We start from the raw sequence: 21207 nt of genomic DNA, 5'->3' as shown, positions 1-21207 counted from the left end.
GTTTGCATTGAACTAACTATGCGGCCTATCCCAAATCTAATTCCGAAGCTCGAACAGTGTACGCGTGCATAAAAATGCCTCTGACGTTCTCACTCTGTCGTTGCTACTCCAGTACACAACAACAGGCCATTTTAATCAGCCAGTTTTTAATTTTAGTTGTATAGAATTCGATTTTGGGAGAAAATTCCTGTGTTGATACGCCAGGAATCAATTTACACTCATTACCATAAACTCCAAACAAAATCGCATGTTGTCAATCTCTTGTACAAAAATAAGAAACGCAAAGTGTCAACTTCACGACATAACTAAATTTTGCACGGCAAAGATTTATCCTCAAAGTGCACGTAGGCTACTACACACTGACTTCACCAATAACCGAACGATACTATGTATAACAACTGACTGAAAGTTCTAGCCTGCCGATAGATTCACGTCCCAACGAAATTGTGTCACAGTAAAAAACAGTCAAAAGATAACATTTTGAAGTTTTTTCGCCTGGAACTGACGCAACACATTTTACCAATCCTAGTGAACAATGACTGTATCAAATTAATTGCAGTCTCATGGTGCACTGCTTCAATTTTTTTCTGTTGACCAAAATCGGGACGGAAAAGGTGGACAGGTCACGTGCTACATGACCTCGAAACCGTATCCTGCTGGGCGGATGTGAAAGAGAGATTTGACTGCATACTTGTCGGTCAACCATGCAAGCTCAGGTTTGACCCAAATATTCCGCTTTCAATTAAGTAATAGACAAAATTAGTAGGATATGATCCATACGATTACTTTAACGATTACGTTTTCTTTAACTTTATTCTCTGTGTCCACTCGCGGATTATTTTTTGGCATGTCGGCTCAATGACTGGATTCACACATAACACAAAGATTATTGAGCGTAGGTGGATGTTTTCAGACTGTGAGTCAGTTTAATCGTTAATGCCACTTGGCTCCGCAAATTAACGTCTGTGCATTAACCAACAAAAATGATTCATTTCCAGCGTTTCGGTTCTACAAACTTAACTGACGAGACTTAATTGTTGGCAAGTGATTTCAGTCTCAAAATAGACGGAGGGAGGTGGAATTGGTGGGAGTGAAAACTCAGAACCAGTGGAATTCGATGCCCCAAAAGTTTGGAATGACACCAGGCGACACAGGAGAATATGGATGGCATACATGTACATGTATGTGAGAGTAGGTGCAACGAAGTTTAACTGCCACTGTAAGAATTAAGATCAACAGTCTCATTATAAATTATGTGGGGGCAGAAATCCGTATACACAACACAAATGTCAGCTTAAGTGTTCTACTCCGTCACTGCTGTCTTTTTTATTGAATAACATGTAGAATAAGCGAGTATGTATTAAAACTAACCAGTTTATTGGAGTAAAGATGAGATACCCTTCACACCGCGGCATTAGCTTATGACCTGGGACATGTAATCGTGTTCTTCAAGAATGCGTATTAATCAAACAATGCCACAGCTGAAAATGTTAACTTTACAATAACTGTAAAACAAACCAGGCCACATCAAATGATAAAAAAAAATTACAAAAGTTATTTCAGACATCTACATGTAAAAAAAAACTTCATCAAATCGGATCAATAAGGAGTTGATCAATTTATTACTTGTGAGAAATCTTTAATTCAACTGCAGTTTGGGAGGCAGAATAGCGCACGACGGGAAGTTTATGAACTTGTCAAACTCGATAAACAAATTCCCTTCTACGCTGTGACAACTGTTTGATTATAAATTCGACAAACAAATTCCCTTCTACCAAGAGAGAACACAAAGTCTGTGGTCCTAATTAGAAACTTCCTGCCATAGCAATACCAAAAAAGAAACTGCAGGTCCCCGCTCCATAATACATGTACGTGTGCATGTACTTGTCAATGCCAGGAGGGCATGATTTCTATTGGTGCATCTTCAACTCTATCGCTGGCTTGGCGGTTTGGGAACACTGGGACATTTATCTCGATTACCCCCCAATTAATTTAGTTGAATGTAAGATTTAAAAAAGCTGAATGACCTGGTTTTTGTGTCATCCCCAAGGTTTGTCATGTTGAAATCAGGGAACCACACGCTCTTTGCTGACAAGTGCATTGTTGATTACGTTGGGATCAGCTTACTTTATTCTCTGCTGTTGGTTTTTGCTCAGTGTCGGTTTGGTTTATACGTTGGAAGTGGCAATCACCCTCTGATAAAGCATCTCCTTTTCACTGATGCAATTTTCCTTACAACAATCTAAACGGTATTTTCCATTCCCTCACCATCCCATTCCTCCAAAATCAATGCTCACATGTTGGCTTCACATCAATATTTCTTTATAGCTTTGACAGCATACCCCATACTTATTACAAAATTACAAAAAGCTAAGCAAGAAATCACTAAAATCGCTAGATTCAAGCAGCCATGGCAGAGATTCCTTGATCAGGGAAGTGAGCTGAAGTACAAGGCAGCACTAGCTGCGCAGGATTTGTATATTTTGGTGTTTTTGTTTTGTCAACTGCATGTTCTTCCAATTTTTACATACATGTCTTCATGTTTTGTCTTAAATCACTCATCACATTGCCAACAAAATCTGTTAGCATTCACAAAAAAGATACACCAACTGTTCGTCGCATTCCAGAGAAGAGGGACATTACTGTGAAAACAGTGCTTACAAATTTCCACCAGTATCACGTGATTCGAACATCACGTGCTTCGCCATGTGATAGTAAGTCATCACACAACCCAAGACTCGGACTGATGTCACACTGTTAGAGCTCGAGACATCAATAGAAACCACAGGAAAACTGGTTCACCGAGGAAAAACATCAAAACAGAACAATCATCTCACGCTAAGTTTTTTAATAGCAAGGATAATGAAGATGGTAATTGCTCCTTTTCTTGCAACAGGACGCTTTACATGTCATGTTAGTTGTTATTAAAGGAATTTGCTTAATGTGACAGAAAAAGTAAAGAAGAAAAATGAACAACTAAAAAAAAAACACCCAGAGAGGCTAATATGCAGCAACAAGTAAAGTGCAGTAGCTATAATTCCAAAGGCTGAAATTTATTAAGAATGATTCAACAATTTTCAAATCATTTAACTGCAATTAAGAGTAAACCATTGTCTTTTCTCATCGACACGGTACATACATGGATTCATTCTCGTATCATTTACATGTATATTGTGAGGTGGGTATCAAAACTGTTAATACTTTGTAGTGAGAGCATTTACTCATCCCACAGTGAACAGCTTTTTCTAATTTTTACAGAATGAGAGACAGTGGAAACCTTGAAAGATAAAACATCATGATTTCCAAATGAAACCTTGATATATGTTGATGTCATTTCTATTTTGAGAGTAGTGTGTTCCCAGTTTCCCATCACTTTCAAGTTGGTTCAATGCTATCTGGAAAAACGCTGCCATCAATTTCCAATATTCTTTTCAGTGCAGAATCATAACTCAGTGTATAAGTTCCTTCTACAAGGAAGGTTCCACATACAGAGCAGGTGCAACATAACTCGTGTTTCATATTATGGTAGAAGCTATCTAAGAAACCACAGTGTGTAACCCAGTCTTGTCTTGATCATAATCGAGACAGTTAACCAACACGGATCAATAACAGCAACGGTATAGTCTCTGCAACTCTCTTTCACTTTGGTCTATGTTGCTCTTTGTCTTTGACTTTCCAAGGATCCATTTTTAAATGGAATCCATCTGCAAGGTGTTTACCAACATCTCCATCAAACATAACCTTCCACCTTGCAATTTTTGATTTGCAATAAAGGCAGTGATCCACAACTGCACTATGTCTCTTATAAATTTGACACAGACCTGACAATTCAATAATCGACAGTGATGATATGGTTAATTTACAGCCATTTTCAATTGCAGTAGTCCCATTCCATCATTTGTGAGATTCACTTGATATAACTCTAGTAAGAACAAGTTTCACCTGTCACTCAATTGTGTCCCAGTGGCAAGGGGTAAGTACAGTCACTAGGGTTAACCAAAAGGGGGAGGGAGGGTTTGGTAGATGTTGGAAGAGCTTTGTGTAGGCTGACTACTCATAGTATTCCCAAAGATCCTTTTCATAGCCTTCATGGACATGTTCTAGTAGGACCTTGCGTCTACTTTCACAGTACCTGTATCAAATCACATCAACAAAAACAGTATCTTGATATAAAGAATGAAAAGCCAAGATTTCATTGCACTGGGTAAAAAAAGTTGAGAGAAAATGCAATGAAAAGATGGATTTGATGTAACAGCACGTTCGATAACAATCTGACTGATCAGTAACTGTGCAGACATAGTTGCAATACAGACTTCTTTTATTAGCCCTTCAAGTGACAGTGCACCAGTCCTCTCTGGTGGGTGTACATACCTTGTTTTATCTTGTACCTTCTGTTTGATATCAGCCAATGAGTCACTGCTAATGTCTCTTTCCAGATACTCAGACAGCGTCTCAGTTGCATTCTCTAAATCTTTCTGATTTTCCTGAAATCCAAACAGCATCAACAAAACAGTGGAAAACCCAGGATTGCGATAAACCAACAGCAAAAATGTGTGACGTTGCATCTGACTCTAAATGTATTCTTTCAGTTGACTCATTTGTACCATATCTGTGGGACTTTGCCAAAAAGGTTACTCTATCCAAATTTTGTACTCAAACTGTACCCAAATCTAGGAACAAACTTTAGGACACGGTTGATTGAATTTTGAATAGGCCTAGGTACAAGTATCAATACAGAAAAAGTACCCAGGCAAACCTAGAGAAAAATATGAGCACCTGTTCCCGAAAAAAACTGTACCTCAAAAATGAGTGACTGGTTGTTCTTCTTGAGATAGAAGGCGAATACATATGTATACATAAGGGTAGATCGGCACTGGCAGAGAACATCTACGGCCTTCTTGAGGAATTGTACCTCAATCCAAGACATGTTATGCTGCTGCATGTCTTCCATCTTCTTCATAATTTGAGAGTACAGCTGCAAAACCGAACACAAACATGAAGTCAACAGTGACCATTATTCCAAAATTTTTTTCACCTCTTTCAACGGTTGTCACAGCATAAATTAAGTTTCATAAAAATTAAAAAGCACTTTCTCCCCAAAGCACTTCCGAAGAGCCCAAAAAACTCTTATTTAAATGCTACCGAAATTTTGTCAGTTCTTGGTATAAAAACGTTGACTTGAAAATAGTACTGTCAGTTTGTGCACAGAGAAGTTCTGGCCCGCTGGAGAACCAAACAGCGCCCTCAATGATTCTGCATGAAGCATGTACTATACTAGAGGAAATTCTCTAGACTATGATTGTGTACACGTAGCCTATGCCTCTAAGCAAGACGCATTTCTTGTAGCAGTGGCTACAACTCACCTTGTTCTCAAAGCGTAAACTCTGCATGTGGTTCATATAACGATTACAATAGAATAAGTATCGTTCCAAGGCCTGCCTTGACCTCTGTACAAGGAAAACAAAAGAAGTAAGACATCCATCTTCTGAACAGCTTTGTGATTGTAAAGCTTGTTTCAACCGATCACGTTTAGTATCTGCATACATGTACATGTAGATGGCAGAATCTCTGAGAATGGGTGAAGCATCAGATGGGTGATAAATCCTTACCGCTTGAGCGTCCCTTGCTTTTTTAGCATCCTCCTCATCATATCTGTTACAGTTGTACCTGCCAATAGTAAGCAATAATAAGCAATTCTTGGTCTTATCACTGTGAATTACATATGTGACTTTATTGAGTTTTTGCTAACATTTCTAATACCAATGCTTGGTCTTTTTATGAATACATGTATGTTTGCAAGTTTTGATGTGTGCTATACTAACACTGTCGTCTTTCAATACTACCTTCATCAAGCTTCTCCACTTGAAAGCACTTTGAGCTGTAGGTTGGCGGGTACACCATGGAAACTACCGTATCTCTTAAGAGGTGTGGTTCTACTTCTCAGAACCACCCCTCTTCTGAAAAGTGTGCCTGCCAGCCTACAGCTAATGTAACTTCCACCATGCAAAGCTTAAATCTCACTGAATACTCTTCATTCTATTCCTACTTAAGTGGTTAATAGTTTAAATACTATGAAACTATTTCTAATGTTTTCCACGATACCATAAATATCTTTGTATTAGTAAAGTACAATGATTGCAGCCAATTCTACTATATATTCAACTACACATTTAATACTATGCCTATACTCTTTTACTATTTCAATAAAATAACTACATACCTACAACTACAACCACCTACACAAGCACTATGACTTTTATTAAACTAAATGTGCGTCAACATTACCATGATGACCCATGTGGCTCCCAGGGACCAAGACAAACCCAACAGAAATCAGCCTGGAAGGAATAAAAGATGGCAACATATTCAGAGATGATTGCAGATCAACTCACAAAGCCTCAAACCTTTCCTGTCTTGCCATCTTCAGTCTTTTCTACTTCTTACCTTACAGTTTTGGTTACGACACACCATATGGTTACATCCTCCGTCCTTCTCGATGGTCACATGACACTTTGGACACTCTTTTGTGTTTGCTGATATCCAGTTGGAGGTTTCGCTGTCGTCGTCGCATTTTTTGATCCATTTCCTCAGCCACTGCAATGGAACACAGGGAATTAAATTGGATGAAACATGGGTACAATTGATGGTTGACAGAGCTAAAGGCTCTGGGCACAAGGATGCCCTCACTGGTGACAAAGAGAAAAGGTAGGCCGGCACTTGACTGCCACTGGCTGTGTACCTTTCACTCACCCATAGGTACAAGTGAACTCAAATTAAAGTCAAGCATACTTCACAGCATACACACTAGAGTGCTAGAGTACTCAAGCTGTACATGAGTATGTCCGATGGGACATTGTTAGGGTATGACAAATCATCATCTGTCTTTCATGTATGGAGTCACAGTCAGGGAAATTACCGCATGCATACAGTCTTTTCATATGAAAGTCAATGCAAAATGGAATGTAAGTGATCTACATTGATTTCCTCAGCTCTTAACCCTAACCACCTAGGGTCTTTTAATTAGGACACACCCTCAGTCCTTAAAAGTCCTCCAACTGCCCCCATAAAAAATTGAATACAGCCTCAATCCTCCAAAATCCTCCAAAATTTCTTGAATATGTTCTGTGGGGGGGTGCCCATTGCCTCATGATGTTGAGGCAGTGTGAAATGTATCCTGCAGCAGTATGGAAGATTTCACATATACACATGTACTTGTATAATGTTGGCATGAATTTATGCATGGCTGAACATTCCAAACACAAGGTCTATTCCACAACCTTGAGACAATGCATCCTTCACAATCAGCAAAGTAAGGGTGCCATGCAGCCTCAATTGTCTAAAATCCCCCCAAATCGCCTGAAGGATTTTGAAGGATTGAGGATGGTTAGGGTTAATGAACTCTCCTCCCACCTATGAGGTTGCAATGAAAGAGGCTTGACTTTGACTATGATTGACTATGTCAGCTCTTCTCCCTAAGAGTCAATAGCGCTGAATCACTGCTCTTTTAATGTGAGAATCAAACTACAATACCCCCCCTTAGCTGTCACCAACAGATTGCTGGACTCACCTTGCATTTGACAGGGTCATGCCAGTTTTCACCACAGACAAAACTGAAAGACAAGAAAAAAAGACCAATCATTCCAACTTTATATGGCACAAGTACAATGCATTCTACTAAGAAATATAAAACAAATTTGTAAGAGGTGAAATTCCTAAGTGTCTGCTTACCAGCATATGTGACCGCAGGTGCATGTCACGGGCCGGACCTCTAGATGACTGGCTCTGAATGCATTAGGGCAGTCTGGTGCCGGACACCATCGCATTAGACGATTGCACTCTACAAAGCTGTTGGTGATCAAGTGCTGGTATTTTAACTTCACCTTGGCATCTTTGACTAGCTTCCTATAGGTATAACAACGATAATCAATAAGAACAAAATCAAATGTTTAGATACGCAGGTTAAGAGTAGAAATAACAGCATTAATCAACATTCCCATGTCTAGTCCATCACAAAAATCCTGGGATCTTCTGTGATTATCAGTGCTAATGTGCTACAAGAGCTAACGATTGATTAAAAACATCTTTCCATGTTAGAATCTTTACAATACTATTCATGAAGACCACTGCATCTATGATGCCAAAGGACACCTGACTGCTATCGACCAATCAAAAGCCTTGGTCTTTTTTGAGATGGAAACTTCACAAATATACATCATGCACATAAGACGTCATCCCAAATTGACTATGCGTTCTTCTGTGTATTGTTTGCGTTTTTTCTGATCGGTCTGGCGTTACTCAGTAGGGGGGAAATTTGCAGACATGACGGAGGTGTGAGGTGAAGCGTGAGGGGTTTAATGAGCCGGGCGGCTGTGTGCCCTTTTGTCAATGAATTGTCATGAATAAGCGAATAAGCATGATACATGTATCTCAGGACCTCATGAATACCAACAGCCGTTCAGCGGAAAAGACGTTCCCCCATTTCCAGTACCAACATTTATTAAAGATGATGGGGTCGTTACGGTCGAACTTTTGCCAAACTTCGGTTTGTGTTGGGACATGTACACGCATGTGCGTACGTACATGTGTTGTACATGTGGATGTGCAATGGTCAACACACATTGAGACATATTGGGAGCTTGCTATGAATGTGCCGTAGTACTTCCGTGTATAAATAATACATTAATATTGAATCTCCTTTTTCATCCCATATCCATAAGCAACTTTGATTTCAACAGTTTTACACGTTTTTCCAAAGTTCATTTAGGCATTACAATTCCATTGAATATTATCTTCGGAGGTGGTGTGACATTTTCCGAACGAGCTCACCAACCAAATGGTTATGTTTATACCAGGCTTGACCCAACAGAACGATCGTCGGATATGTGAAAACAGCAAAAACAGTACGTTCAGACAGAAATTTCCTAGTTTACAGGATACAAACTCAAACTGGATTTCGAGTGAATTGTGTTCTGTTTTTTTTTTTTACAAACTAGATACAACTCCCAAACTGTGGCATTCGATATACATGTATTCAAAGGACCCTGATATCAAGTCTGCATTCTTTTCCAGGACGGCGACCGAGTCGCAATTTTGAACTTTCCATTGGTCTTTTTTTCGAATGGATAACGGCATTTTATTTGAAATCTGCGAACAACTTATACATGTAGCTCTAGCAAAATTCTATCACAACATATAAATACTACAATTTTGACCAAACTAAAGGAAAGATTGTTTGGCCCCTGTGTGCACCAACTCTTCGCCTGGCAAAATCTTTTTTTTCCTTCCGGAGTTGCCTTCGATCGAACACGAGTCCAACTGCGATCAGCATCCAATCAATATTTGTTTTGGACGTTTGACCTAATATGGAACGTAAAGGCGTGAATATTGGAGATTGGTATACATAATGTCAGTCTGAATATGCATGTCCACAATTGGTGTAGTGAGAATTTCGTAATGTTCTGCAGCTGAAATGCTGTACCTTGTGTGTTCTTGGTGGGTTATTAGTGTATTCTCACCATGTGCGTTTTACATCATCATGTGATCTGGGGCCATCGGCAATGTACTGTACATACTGTACCCGGTACATGTACCTGCTCTACGCACCACGTGTACTCGCACATTTGCCGAGCCTGGATATGGAATAAAATGTACTGAAACTTGTTTTCCATTTTTCGTTGTGTTGCTTTTTTGATAACTTTTTAAGTACATTCTGTTTGCTACCAATACCATGCCATATCAAAGCTGAACATCCAAACTGACCAGTACATGTGTGGTTCAGTTTGGTTTGGTTCAAAAGTGCCATGTTCTATGATTTTGGGCTCGATCCGGCGGTTTGGCTACAGCACTAGCTGTCGCTTTCGAAAGGTTGTTTAGCCGCTGGTCTGTTTTCTTTGTTCCTTCACGTGACTGGGTATTTGCAGGTACCGTATATCTCATGCTCATAAAACTTTAAACTCAGAACAAACCTTGTAATTGTTCTGATGGCAGCACATTTTATGCTGTGACTTAGTTTATGAATGTCCGACAGCTTTCTGCCCTGCCTGTGGAATTTGTAAGATTTAAAAAATGTAAGTACATAATAGTGTCAGACAATCAGTGAAATCTTACAACAGAAATTCTGTCATTTTCAAAAAATTTTTTTCTCGGAAAATTTTAACTATTGGAACCGTTAACGGGAGCTTTTGCAAGAGTCTATATTAATGGGTCATGTGCAAAATGCCAACGCGCCATCGGTTCACCTGAAGTCATTATTAGCTAATAAAATAGATAAAAAACCATAACCAATGACCTGAAAGAGAATTTGGACTGATCTGAAATTAAACTTTATTTTTGAAACTTTGGAAGTTTATCTCACGTAAATTATATCATCTGGGTTTCAACCCTCAAGATAATGGTATGATCCAAATCAATGATGACCTCTCCGAAGGAGCTCCGGGACCAGTTTTTCTCAAACAGAATCTCCACTCCAATATCGAGACATTAGCTTTTTGTAATTTTTAAATCAGAGTAACTCACATGACCAAAACACAAGGATGCATGTGGTTACCACATTTGTTGATTTATGAAGTGTTAACGATGGGTGCTGATGATGTGCACATGAACGGTTTTGACTGACACACGCAGGCCTTCGTGTGAAAAGCTAACTATAGGCCTACATGTACATGAACGTGGTCAATTGTGCACGTGTACATTACATGTACGGTACATATGTGGTTGCGAAGTCACTGTGGTACTGTAGCAGTCAACTCACTGGAGGATGAATCGTTGGTTGTCAATTCTCAGGGTGCAGACCACTAATTCAAGTGAGAATTTCTGATCAGCTCATTAGCATTAAAAGTGCCCTACAGTATCTTTTGAAAAAGGAGATTGTTTGGCCCCCCAAATGGTGAGATTGTGTAAATCGTTGCCAGGATCAACTCCCTGGGTCTTTGAGCTTTCATATGAGGGCAGAAGGGCTGAAAACTACGGTTGAAAAATGGTCCTAAGTGCCCGAGAAAGTTGAGGGTTGCCACTTGAAAAATGGCTGCAATCAGACTTCGGAAAAATCATTTTTTGGGGGGTGATTTTGTTTTGTGGGAATAATTAAAAATGTAATTGGTTAACCCACAAAAAATTGAAAAGAAATTGAAAGATAAGTGACCAGACAAGAATTTCATTTGTGTTACAGAAATCTCAGGGATGTTGGCGTGCATGCTATTGGGCCCTGAACGGAGCTGATTTTACACTGTTTTCAATGGGGCTTGAATTAGTGGACTGGACCCCTCAGCGTTGCATTTTTGAAGATGAAACACAAAGTTGGAGGTAAAGTCACCAACCACAATAACCATGAAAAACAAAGGGAAAGAATGTCTTTCTTCAGGGCCAGATCGAACTGTCCGGGCAGGCAGGAACATCCTGAGGTCCACCGTGTTTTGCAAGACAAATTTAAACGAGCTGCATTCTAAGTGTTTTTCTCGATTTTTCTCAGAGCTGTGTACTCAAAAGCTGAAACAGTCCCTTGAATGATACATAAAGTAATTAAGTCCTAAACCCCCAAATCAGTTAATTATGGCAAACTGCAGTACATGAAAATCCTGCACGGTACCTAAACATATGCATCCATTTCAGAATTCCCACCAGCTGACTTCAGAAAAAACCTTGTGGTTTTTAAGTTGGCAGCTGATCTTGTTCTAACCGGAAGTCAACCGGTCGGTCAGCGGAAACTCGGCCACGTGTTAATTCCAAGGGATTTGCCCTGCCAAAGATTGCCTGCCAATACACGGAAGATCGGGCATATTCATGAGGTTGGTAATTTGCATAAAGCTTGCATATTGTGTTCCGTCCGCGGAGCCACTGGGTTGTTAACGGCTCTTTTGTTTGGCAGGGATTAGTGTGCTCTCCGTGATTCTGCAAAATGTCTACGTCCTGGAATGCTTAGTCAATTTGGCGACGACGCCTAAATATCACATGTTCCTCTGGAGACTACCTCAGGAAAATACATGAAATCTTTCTTCTTGAAATCCCTGGTTTAGTGACAGCTTGTTTAAAATCCAGAAATTAGAGTTACTCACATAACTGTATAGTCATCTACAAGGATGTCACAACTGTGAGCAGCACAGGATATCGTCTGAAACAGTCCAATTTGTTTGAAATGTTTTAAGAATTTCTTAATAACAATATACAGACAAGCAAAACATAGAAATGGCAAGTGCATTTTGTACTGTAGAGAAGCACCAGGCTAATTTATCCAGACTTTGACAAGGAAGGGGCTCTGCAGGTGCTTGAACAATAAGGGGTGCTTAGCATCTTATCAAGGATGTGGCAAAGCCAAATATGATATGGAATGGAGACCCAATCAGAATTGGAATTGGAAATGGGTCATTTCATGAAGTTAGGGAACACCTGGTTGTTTGCCTGTGGTCTAAAGACGATGGAGTAAATCACATGGCTTCTCAATAATTAGCCAGTTAAATTTACATCATAAAAAGAACACTTAGAGAGGTATATTGTCAAACCATTTTGCTCATATTCCTGGAAACATTTTTTGCAGCACAAAAAAGTGGTTTTCAGTTATGTAAAACCATTTTTTTGTGACAAAATAAATGGGCATTTAAGACAGTGGGTTGAAAGTACATGTAAACATTGTCATACTTTTACATGTTTGCATCTGTATCTGTATCAACCCGACAGTTCACTACATGGTCCTTCATAAGTGAGTCCCTATTTTGTTAGAGGGTACGGATATAACATGGTTTCCATACACAAATAGTCCTGTAATATCTGAAAGAGGAGTTCATTTTTGGGACCTGGAAAATAATTGCTAACTGCATGTATATCACAACGGTTTGAAAACTATTACCCAGATAACTTTTTCTCAAGTCGGCGTTTGCTGCGTTATTTCGCTGAGAATTTATAGTTCCAGTAATTGTCGTTTTGTACGAACCAACACACATACATGTAAGTCTCAAGATAATTTTGTTTTCAAGCAATTAAACCTTCAATTTCCCAAGGACGAATCTTTTCAATTAAATGCTACTACATTTCACAAGTATGAATAATTTGGGGATCATTCCTCATTTAGCCTCAGTAGATCACAATTGCTCAATGTATGGTTTTCACGAAATGTACCAAACCTGAACGTGTGTGTTAGTTTGTAATGTTAATGGCAATACTGCCACATATTCATGTATGTGTACCTGGCCCATTCCTTCTTCCATGATCTTGGTAGTCAGGTATTCTGTCCAGCAGTCCATGCAGAATCTATGCCCACATTCTAAGCCTGTCATCATCTGCAAGGTGCAAAGTAAATGCAAAATTAGACCACACACAAAAGCACTTATTTAATTAAACTGCTAAGCAACAACAAGTTAAGAATATTAAAGCCACAGGCTATAATTTTACCTGCGGCCACAAACATAGACTCGAATGTAATTTCTAGCCGCAGCCAAGTAATTCGGACATGGCCGAGCTTGTTTTTTCTGAGCCACAATGTATCTTTGCTTATTGACTCACTGTGCTTAAAACATTCCTACAGCAGATTTCACAAGGTTCTAGAACAGGACCTGAAGATCGTGTAGCCACCTGTAAGGAAGAGCAAATAACCTTCAGTCTGATGGTTTACAATGTAAGCACATGGAGTAGGTGGTGTTCATTCATATACACTGTACATGGGTCTTTATTTTAATACGGGGACCAATGTGTATTTCAGGGACATCACATTTATCATGATCATTTAAAACAATATTGTTGCTATTGTTACAACAAAATCGAATGCAGTTCCGAGTGTAAATTAACTTTTGTATTGTAACAGAGAAAACGGTTACTCTGTTACATGTGAAATGAGTCATAAAGCTCTTTAAACTAAAAACTTAAAACACTTAATGTTAGCAAAGGTGCACAAGCTAAATGGCATGCATACCTATGAGCTGTGCCATATATTTGCTTTGTGTTAAACCAAACGACACTTTGCAAAATAATTAAAAAAACAGCCAAAAAGTGAATTTTTGGGGGAAAATGTTTGCGCACTTTTATGCCACCTGAAACCCTATCTAGAAAAACAACGTGTGATGAGAATATATGGTATGTACACAAAGCAAAATTGGCAACAGTTGAAAAGAAACCTTTACCTACCAAAAATGACATGCATAGAACCATCATATTTAATTTCTCTGTTACACGTCAAATAATTTCCTGCACCACAGCACAAATTGAGGCAGTACACGTCAAGTAGTTATTCAAAGCAAAAATCATTTCCATTTATTGCATGTATGTATTATCAATTACATATCAACAAGTTCTGACTGTTTAGACAATTTTGAAATTCTGACCACCATGTCACACATTTGACCGCCTATTTAAAAGACCCACATACATGTACTGTACATGGTAGTCTGAAAGGTCCCATTCATATCATTGTAATGGATACTTTGACAGAATGACATATTTTACAGCTTCTAACCAAGAACCTATTCCCTTACATCATAAAACCCATTTAATACTAAATGTAACATCAGCATCAATGCACACAACTGCCCCAACGCAACAAACTGGAGCAACATCTGTGTTACTTACCCTTGAAGTGTGTCTGACAGGTTGCTTTTTGTAGGGACTGACAACATGAGCTTCATTGAAGAGTTGGTCTTGGTCCTCGCTGTAAAATCTTTCCATCAATTTCTCTTTGTCCCATTTGAAATGATTCAGTAGAATTCTTGTGATAGTGGCTGGAATCTACAGTGTACAAGCACAAGATTACAATTGTAGTCAGTGTGTTGGATTAAAACAGCTTTGCCACATTAACGATTATCTGGCAGTTCATTCAGGATAAAAGAACTTTTGGATCTATTTTGAAATTGAAGTGGTGAGTTACATGTACATGTACATGTATTTTCAATCCTTTTACACTTACGTGTACAATGGTCCGTAATCAGAAAAAATAAAAACATGGAGCTTTACCCTGCGTATACATACGGGTACATGTATACATGGTTACATACAGTGTAGATCTGCCAAATTACACAAGGGTGTACATGTACTTTAGATGCACTACTCACACTGTATCCAGTGGCACCTACACCTACAATGTACATGGACAGTATGCCCTTATATGGTATATGTGGATGTGTACATACATGACTGCATTCAGCTCAATGGGCACTATATGTAACACATTTAGACACAATACTGGAATGTACCAAAAGAATATGGGCAAGATGTTGTAAGGCTGCATTCACTGCATGTTCATTACATGTAAGCAAACACAGTTATTCTCAACTGATGCAGCAATATACACAGTGTGTGATATCATGAAGTCTTGTAAATACATTGTACAAAGTCGCACGTGTACAATAAAACTGCAGTACCATGAACACTGTAGGACTGCGGCATTAGAAGGAACAGTTATTGTCTGCTGCCCTTTCCTTGCTTAGCATCTGGAGTTTTAATTTCTTCACTTTGCAAGGCCAACGCTATGCAGTGAAAAATCTCATTTAAGTTTCATGACCCCATGACCCACCAAAGTGCATTCCACCCTTCATGAAAATATACACACTTTGCTGTGGAGTTCCATGAAGATGTAAACAGCTTTGTGTGCACTCTGGATTTTTCACAAGAAGACCCCTTGCTATGAGAGTGTTTTTCTGAGTTGATCCCTGCTTCTGTTTCTTGCCAGGCACAAATATCTGAGATTCCTCATCTATGGTTCATAATCTGGACTGAATGCTACACACTAAAGAGCTGTATGGCTTACCAGTAGAAACTCAGCATATCACTCTACACAATAAGCAAAACTTAATGAACATGAGGCTATGAGGAGAGATTGCTGTAAGGACATTCATAATTGAAGGTACACATACAGACAACACATGCAGATGTATACGTGACACGACATAGACCTACATGTACATACAAAATGAATATAATGTACATGTACAACATAATGCCTGAACTGCATATACATGTACATGTATGCATGTTGTGTACACTGATTTTATCTGTTCAAATAAATATGGAAGCAACCTAATCAAACGCAGTGTAATTTGTTTTCAGAGCTCAACTATAATAAGCTAAAAAGGGCTGTTTTCTCTTCATGCCAAGTTGCAAATTCTGAATGAAGATTGCGTCTTTAGGAGAAAACAGAGATATAACGAGGGCAATCCTCACCCTGTGTTCTTAGTGGACAAACCCTTGTGCATGTCAAACAGTGCATACAGATGTATGTGTGCGTGTAGCCATTGTTTGGCATGCACAAGGGTTTATCCACTACGAGCACAGGGCGAGGGTTCCCTTCATTTTCTCTGTGTTTTCCGAATGATGCAATACATTCAGAATTTGCATCTCGGCATGAACGGAAAAAGCCCTTTTTAGCTTGTTATAGTTGAGTTCTGAAGACAAATGACACGGCATTTGATTTGGATGCTTCCATATTTATTCGAACAAATCAAATCAAAGAAAGCATGTTTTCCTCAGAGGTGCTCTTCAACACTCCCCATATTTGTGTGCACATATACAAGATGCACATGTGTGTACATGTAAGTATGCGCACAATCCAATGTTACATTGTATGCTCTGTCCGAAAAACAACCCTTTTCTGCCAATTCATCTCAATCCTGAATTCAGATTTTGCAGCAGTTGGACAGCATGAAAGAGTAACCATTGGTTTGAGGCTTGTGCAGAAGTACATGTGCTGCACTTAGGGGATTTGTCCACCATTTGAAAATGAAGGTGAGACACTGTTGTTAAAAAAAACAATTTCCAAGAAAAATAACCCTGCAGTGTCACTGACTTCTGGAGAATTTGTCTTCCTTACATCATATGCATACATGTATGTACATGTACATGTAGTGATGCGATTTGTGATAATAATAACAATAATAACAAGCACTTGTAAAGCGCCCTCTATCTAGCAACCATTCCGAGGCGCTGTATTATCATTATCCCTGCACATTGGGCTCACACATCATCTGAACATTCCTGAAACCATCTCAGCTCCCTGGGGAGTATACTAGCCTAGTGCTACCATTTCGATGCAAACGGCTAAACATAACCATGTCTGCCCTCACAGGTACCCATTTACTCCTGGGTGGAGAGAGGCACACGGAGGTAAAGTGACTTGCCCAAGATCACCAGCTGGATTCGAACCCCTGACCCCATGACCAGAAGCTACAGGGGAGTTAGAGTCATTTAAAATTTCTGCCCTATGAACAGTTGTATGTGTTTCTAAATCTCCAACAATTTTTTAGGCCTCTAGGAGAATGTGTACTATGAGTTACTCATTGATGACCTGGTTTTATATGCATTATAAAAAAACCTTAGGACATTGTCTATTCTCCTACATACATGTACACATACACATGCCTACATGTACACTGTACATGTACCTTCTGCTATAAAAATTAGTCACTGATTTGTACGGGTATATACTTTACACTTCTGCAACATTGGCGACAAATTTTAATTGAAGGCAAACCCCTTTGTGCTGGATTTGCATGCCTGTCACCGATAGTAATTAATGACATTTAAAAGGGTTTACACACAAATTATATGTGATGAACTAAAACACTGCTGCATCTTTCTCGTATGCATGGCCAACAACCACATTTAATTTACAGAAGTAACCTGAAGTTGCATACACTCCATGCATATGTGGAATCTCAAACCTTGAACATATTGTAGAGCAAACTAACAAACCATAACTGCCAAAGAGCCAGCAATAAAGGCATAAATAACAATGAAAATGAAAGTGAGATTCTATACATGTACAATGTATGTACTAGTACTAGTAGATGAAAACTTCAGTACTTAGGAACATGTTACATGACACTGACTGGCACTGAAATGGTTGAATTGCATATGATATATGTACATGTAGCTGAAATCAATGTATACATTTTTGTCCTAAAATGCCACTAAAATAGCAGCATCAGATCAGACATCAGGAAAATACCAGTTTATCACAACACAAAAGTAGGTACACATATAAATGAACACATGTAAAGAAACTTTATATCATTTCATCAACTTATAAGCTGAACAATTTATTTTTACAATTACATGTACACATGTACATGTCAGCCTTCAGCATACATGTATATACTGTACATGTAGAATTAAGGTTATTGGCATGATTCTTTAACAGCAGACATACATGTACATGTACATGTTTATTTGAATGTTTCAAATGCTTTACAAATTTGTTTTAAGTTCATAGTGAATGTTTCAAGAAGCAGATTTAATTGTACTCAATGTCTTTATTCGAATCACGTTCTGTCAACTGCAAAGACAGCGAACAACCATTACGACGCCATATTACATGTGTACATGTACAGAAAAGTAAGGTGCCCACAGGCTGCACTGCACACTCATTTTTGGAGTACGGATTGCCAACAGGAAAGAACCAATTATGATTAAGTTTCTATGTTGGTTATCAATGGTCATCTTGCATCTACACTGTGTAACCTGTGGGGCGTTCTTTTGACATGAACACACTTTTCAAAGACCTCAGGTACTTCTATCACACTTACATGTACATGTCCAGGTACTTCTATCACACTTACATGTCCAGGTACTTCTATCACACTTACATGTACAGATACTTCTATCACACTTACATGTACAGGTACTTCTATCACACTTACATGTACATGTACTTCTATCACACTTACATGTACATGTCCGGGTACTTCTATCACACTTACATGTACAGGTACTTCTATCACACTTACATGTACATGTCCGGGTACTTCTATCACACTTACATGTACATGTACTTCTATCACACTTACATGTACAGGTACTTCTATCGTGTACAGGTACTTCTATCACACTTACATGTACAGCTACTTCTATCACACTTACATGTACATGTCCAGGTACTTCTATCACACTTACATGTCCAGGTACTTCTATCACACTTACATGTACATGTCCAGGTACTTCTATCACACTTACATGTACATGTCCAGGTACTTCTATCACACTTACGTGTACAGGTACTTCTATCACACTTACATGTACGGGTACTACTATCACACTTACATGTACATGTCCCCTCTGCACTGTGATGTACACGTTCATACTATTCATGAAATACATGTACATGCCCTGTTGTCACTATCAGATGGACGAAAGACAGAATCAATGATCACATTTGGCTGTAGATACGTGTACATGTAAGTTCATACTTCACTTCATCCCTGTGATATTACGCTATTTGTTTGTAATGCTCATATTACATGTATTTCTGTAAAGGATTCAAGTCAAAGAAAGTCATCCAAGTCAAAGAAAGTACATGTATGTGGGGGTTCCAACATAAATCTGACTCTTCTAGGAATTTCTAGGACTAAAATATGATAATTTCCATGACATTTAATGCCATTTGCAGACAAAAGTTGTTTTGGTATAATGAAATGAAAGACTGCCAGAGCAGCAAGTACAGACAGACAAAGCTTGTAACTTTACATGTAATCACATCAAAAGCAAACCCATCAAAAATAACCCTTGATTGCCGTGATTTCTGTGACTTCTCCATGGCTTTGTTTCCTCGGACATGAAGATTCAAGGACTCCCACTTTTTCCCAATTTCCCATGACTTTTCCATGACTCTCCAGGACATTTTTCCAGGACTGATCATGGCCGTGAGAACCTTGCATATCTACAATTTTAAAGAGAGCAATAGTCACCACTGTGCAATCGCTCACCCTTCACAGTACAAGCACAAGCAAGGTCTCACATGCAAACAATACATGTACAGTATACAGGTGGGTCACCACTGTCAGTTTTGTGTATTAAACGAAAAAATTTGGAAAAATTGCAATTTACATGCTTTGTACTGGAAAGAATTCCAAGTTGGACCATCACGCTTCTCAAGGGTTAATCATGTTGAAATTAACAGTAGGTTAACCCTACGTGTACTTGCCATGCCTGTTCCTCCTTGATGAACCTACTGTCCTTGTTAATATCACCCAAATAGCCTAAAATTAACAGGCAACACCTTTCAAACTTCATGGTGTACATGACATACTAAAAAGGTGGCATCCAACATATGTACATGTAGAATTCTTCCCATTTCAAAAGTGGGAATATAATATAATTAACTTTCCTATTCATGGTCATGTTGGCATGTGGCATAAATTATGTCAACAAAAGCATGCACCACGTGACAGAAAACAAAACTTTTTTTAATCTGCTGATGAACAAATGAGTTTGTGGAAAGAAACGAAAAAAGTTTAAGAAGTTACAATTATACATACAGAGTACCAGTACCAATCTGTGATTTATTTATCAATGACTTAAATAAAGAATTAAATTAATTACATTTGACACAAGGGGGTGATTATACTTTTATAGCCATCCATAAAAAGTTGTATAAAATGTTGTAAAAAGTCAACAATCACACAAAAGACGTATTGTAGAAACCCCTCTTAAAATGGCAGAACTCAATTGGGGGAGATTCACCTATACAATCATGAAAAAATGGATGAAAAATGAGTGATGAGTGCATTACGCAACATCGAGCCATGTCGCGACGTTGGACCATGTCATCAAAGAGAGAAGTGGAACTGGAAGCGGGGATATCCTCTTTCCTTCCGAAAGCCTTGCCCCCCTTTTTAAAATCTCTTTCCCCACTCCCTTGCCCTACCAACAAAGCACACTATCATATACATGTACATTTAGGCTTATTCATATTTTTAATTAGCCTATTTTTCTAATGCTGATTGGTGCAGAAAAAAGTACAAAATATTGGGGATATGATTCAAGTAATATCTTTCCAACACAGATCCTTGCTCTATCGTTTAGCAGTAAACATAAATTATATATTTCCTGTCTCACTGCTTAATCCAACAAAAAAGACTTACTTGAACAACAAGATTAACTTCTCGAATAGTGTCAACCATGAGTTGTACGTTGTCGTCTGGCGTAAGCACTTCGTATTGAAAGTCGTCTTCTTCAATTTGCTCCCGTTGCGAGGAACCTTCATCATCGTCCATTTCAAAGTGCCCTTCAAAGTCACTAGACCCCATATCATCCTCTTCTCCGTCTTCCTCACCCATGATGTATTCTTCCTCTTCATCCATGTCAAAAATGGGGACGCCAAACCTTAGAAGAAATCACAAAATTCCGACGTACATGTACACATACATTAAACTCTCCTGCATTCTCTCCTTGTCTGTCCTTACGTACGTACGTACGTGTACGGTGCGGCAAAAAGGTGCAATGTTATGATCATTACGT

General features: G+C 38.8%; 1 protein-coding gene across 1 annotated transcript; it reads right to left on the bottom strand.

The window, feature by feature from the left end:
- Window positions 1–1301: 1301 nt before the first annotated feature.
- On the bottom strand, window positions 1302–21195 carry arih1 (ariadne RBR E3 ubiquitin protein ligase 1). Its single transcript, XM_087136914.1, has 14 exons — window positions 20832–21195; window positions 14551–14706; window positions 13492–13560; window positions 13176–13268; window positions 12051–12106; window positions 7729–7902; window positions 7568–7610; window positions 6445–6594; window positions 6286–6338; window positions 5610–5667; window positions 5364–5447; window positions 4799–4975; window positions 4372–4484; window positions 1302–4132 (listed from the first exon to the last, which is right to left on the bottom strand). Exons 1-14 carry the CDS (start codon window positions 21048–21050, stop codon window positions 4051–4053), a joined length of 1527 nt encoding a protein of 508 aa, XP_086993040.1. The 5' UTR covers window positions 21051–21195; the 3' UTR covers window positions 1302–4050.
- Between the last annotated feature and the right edge of the window lie 12 nt (window positions 21196–21207).

This window comes from Acanthaster planci, linkage group LG05, assembly GCF_054643075.1.
Source record: "Acanthaster planci isolate LZ-2023a linkage group LG05, COTS_SCS, whole genome shotgun sequence".
Taxonomy (NCBI): Eukaryota; Metazoa; Echinodermata; class Asteroidea; order Valvatida; family Acanthasteridae; genus Acanthaster; species Acanthaster planci.
The sequence above is the reverse complement of the archived record's forward strand: the minus strand, read 5'-3'. Positions and strand labels throughout refer to the sequence as shown.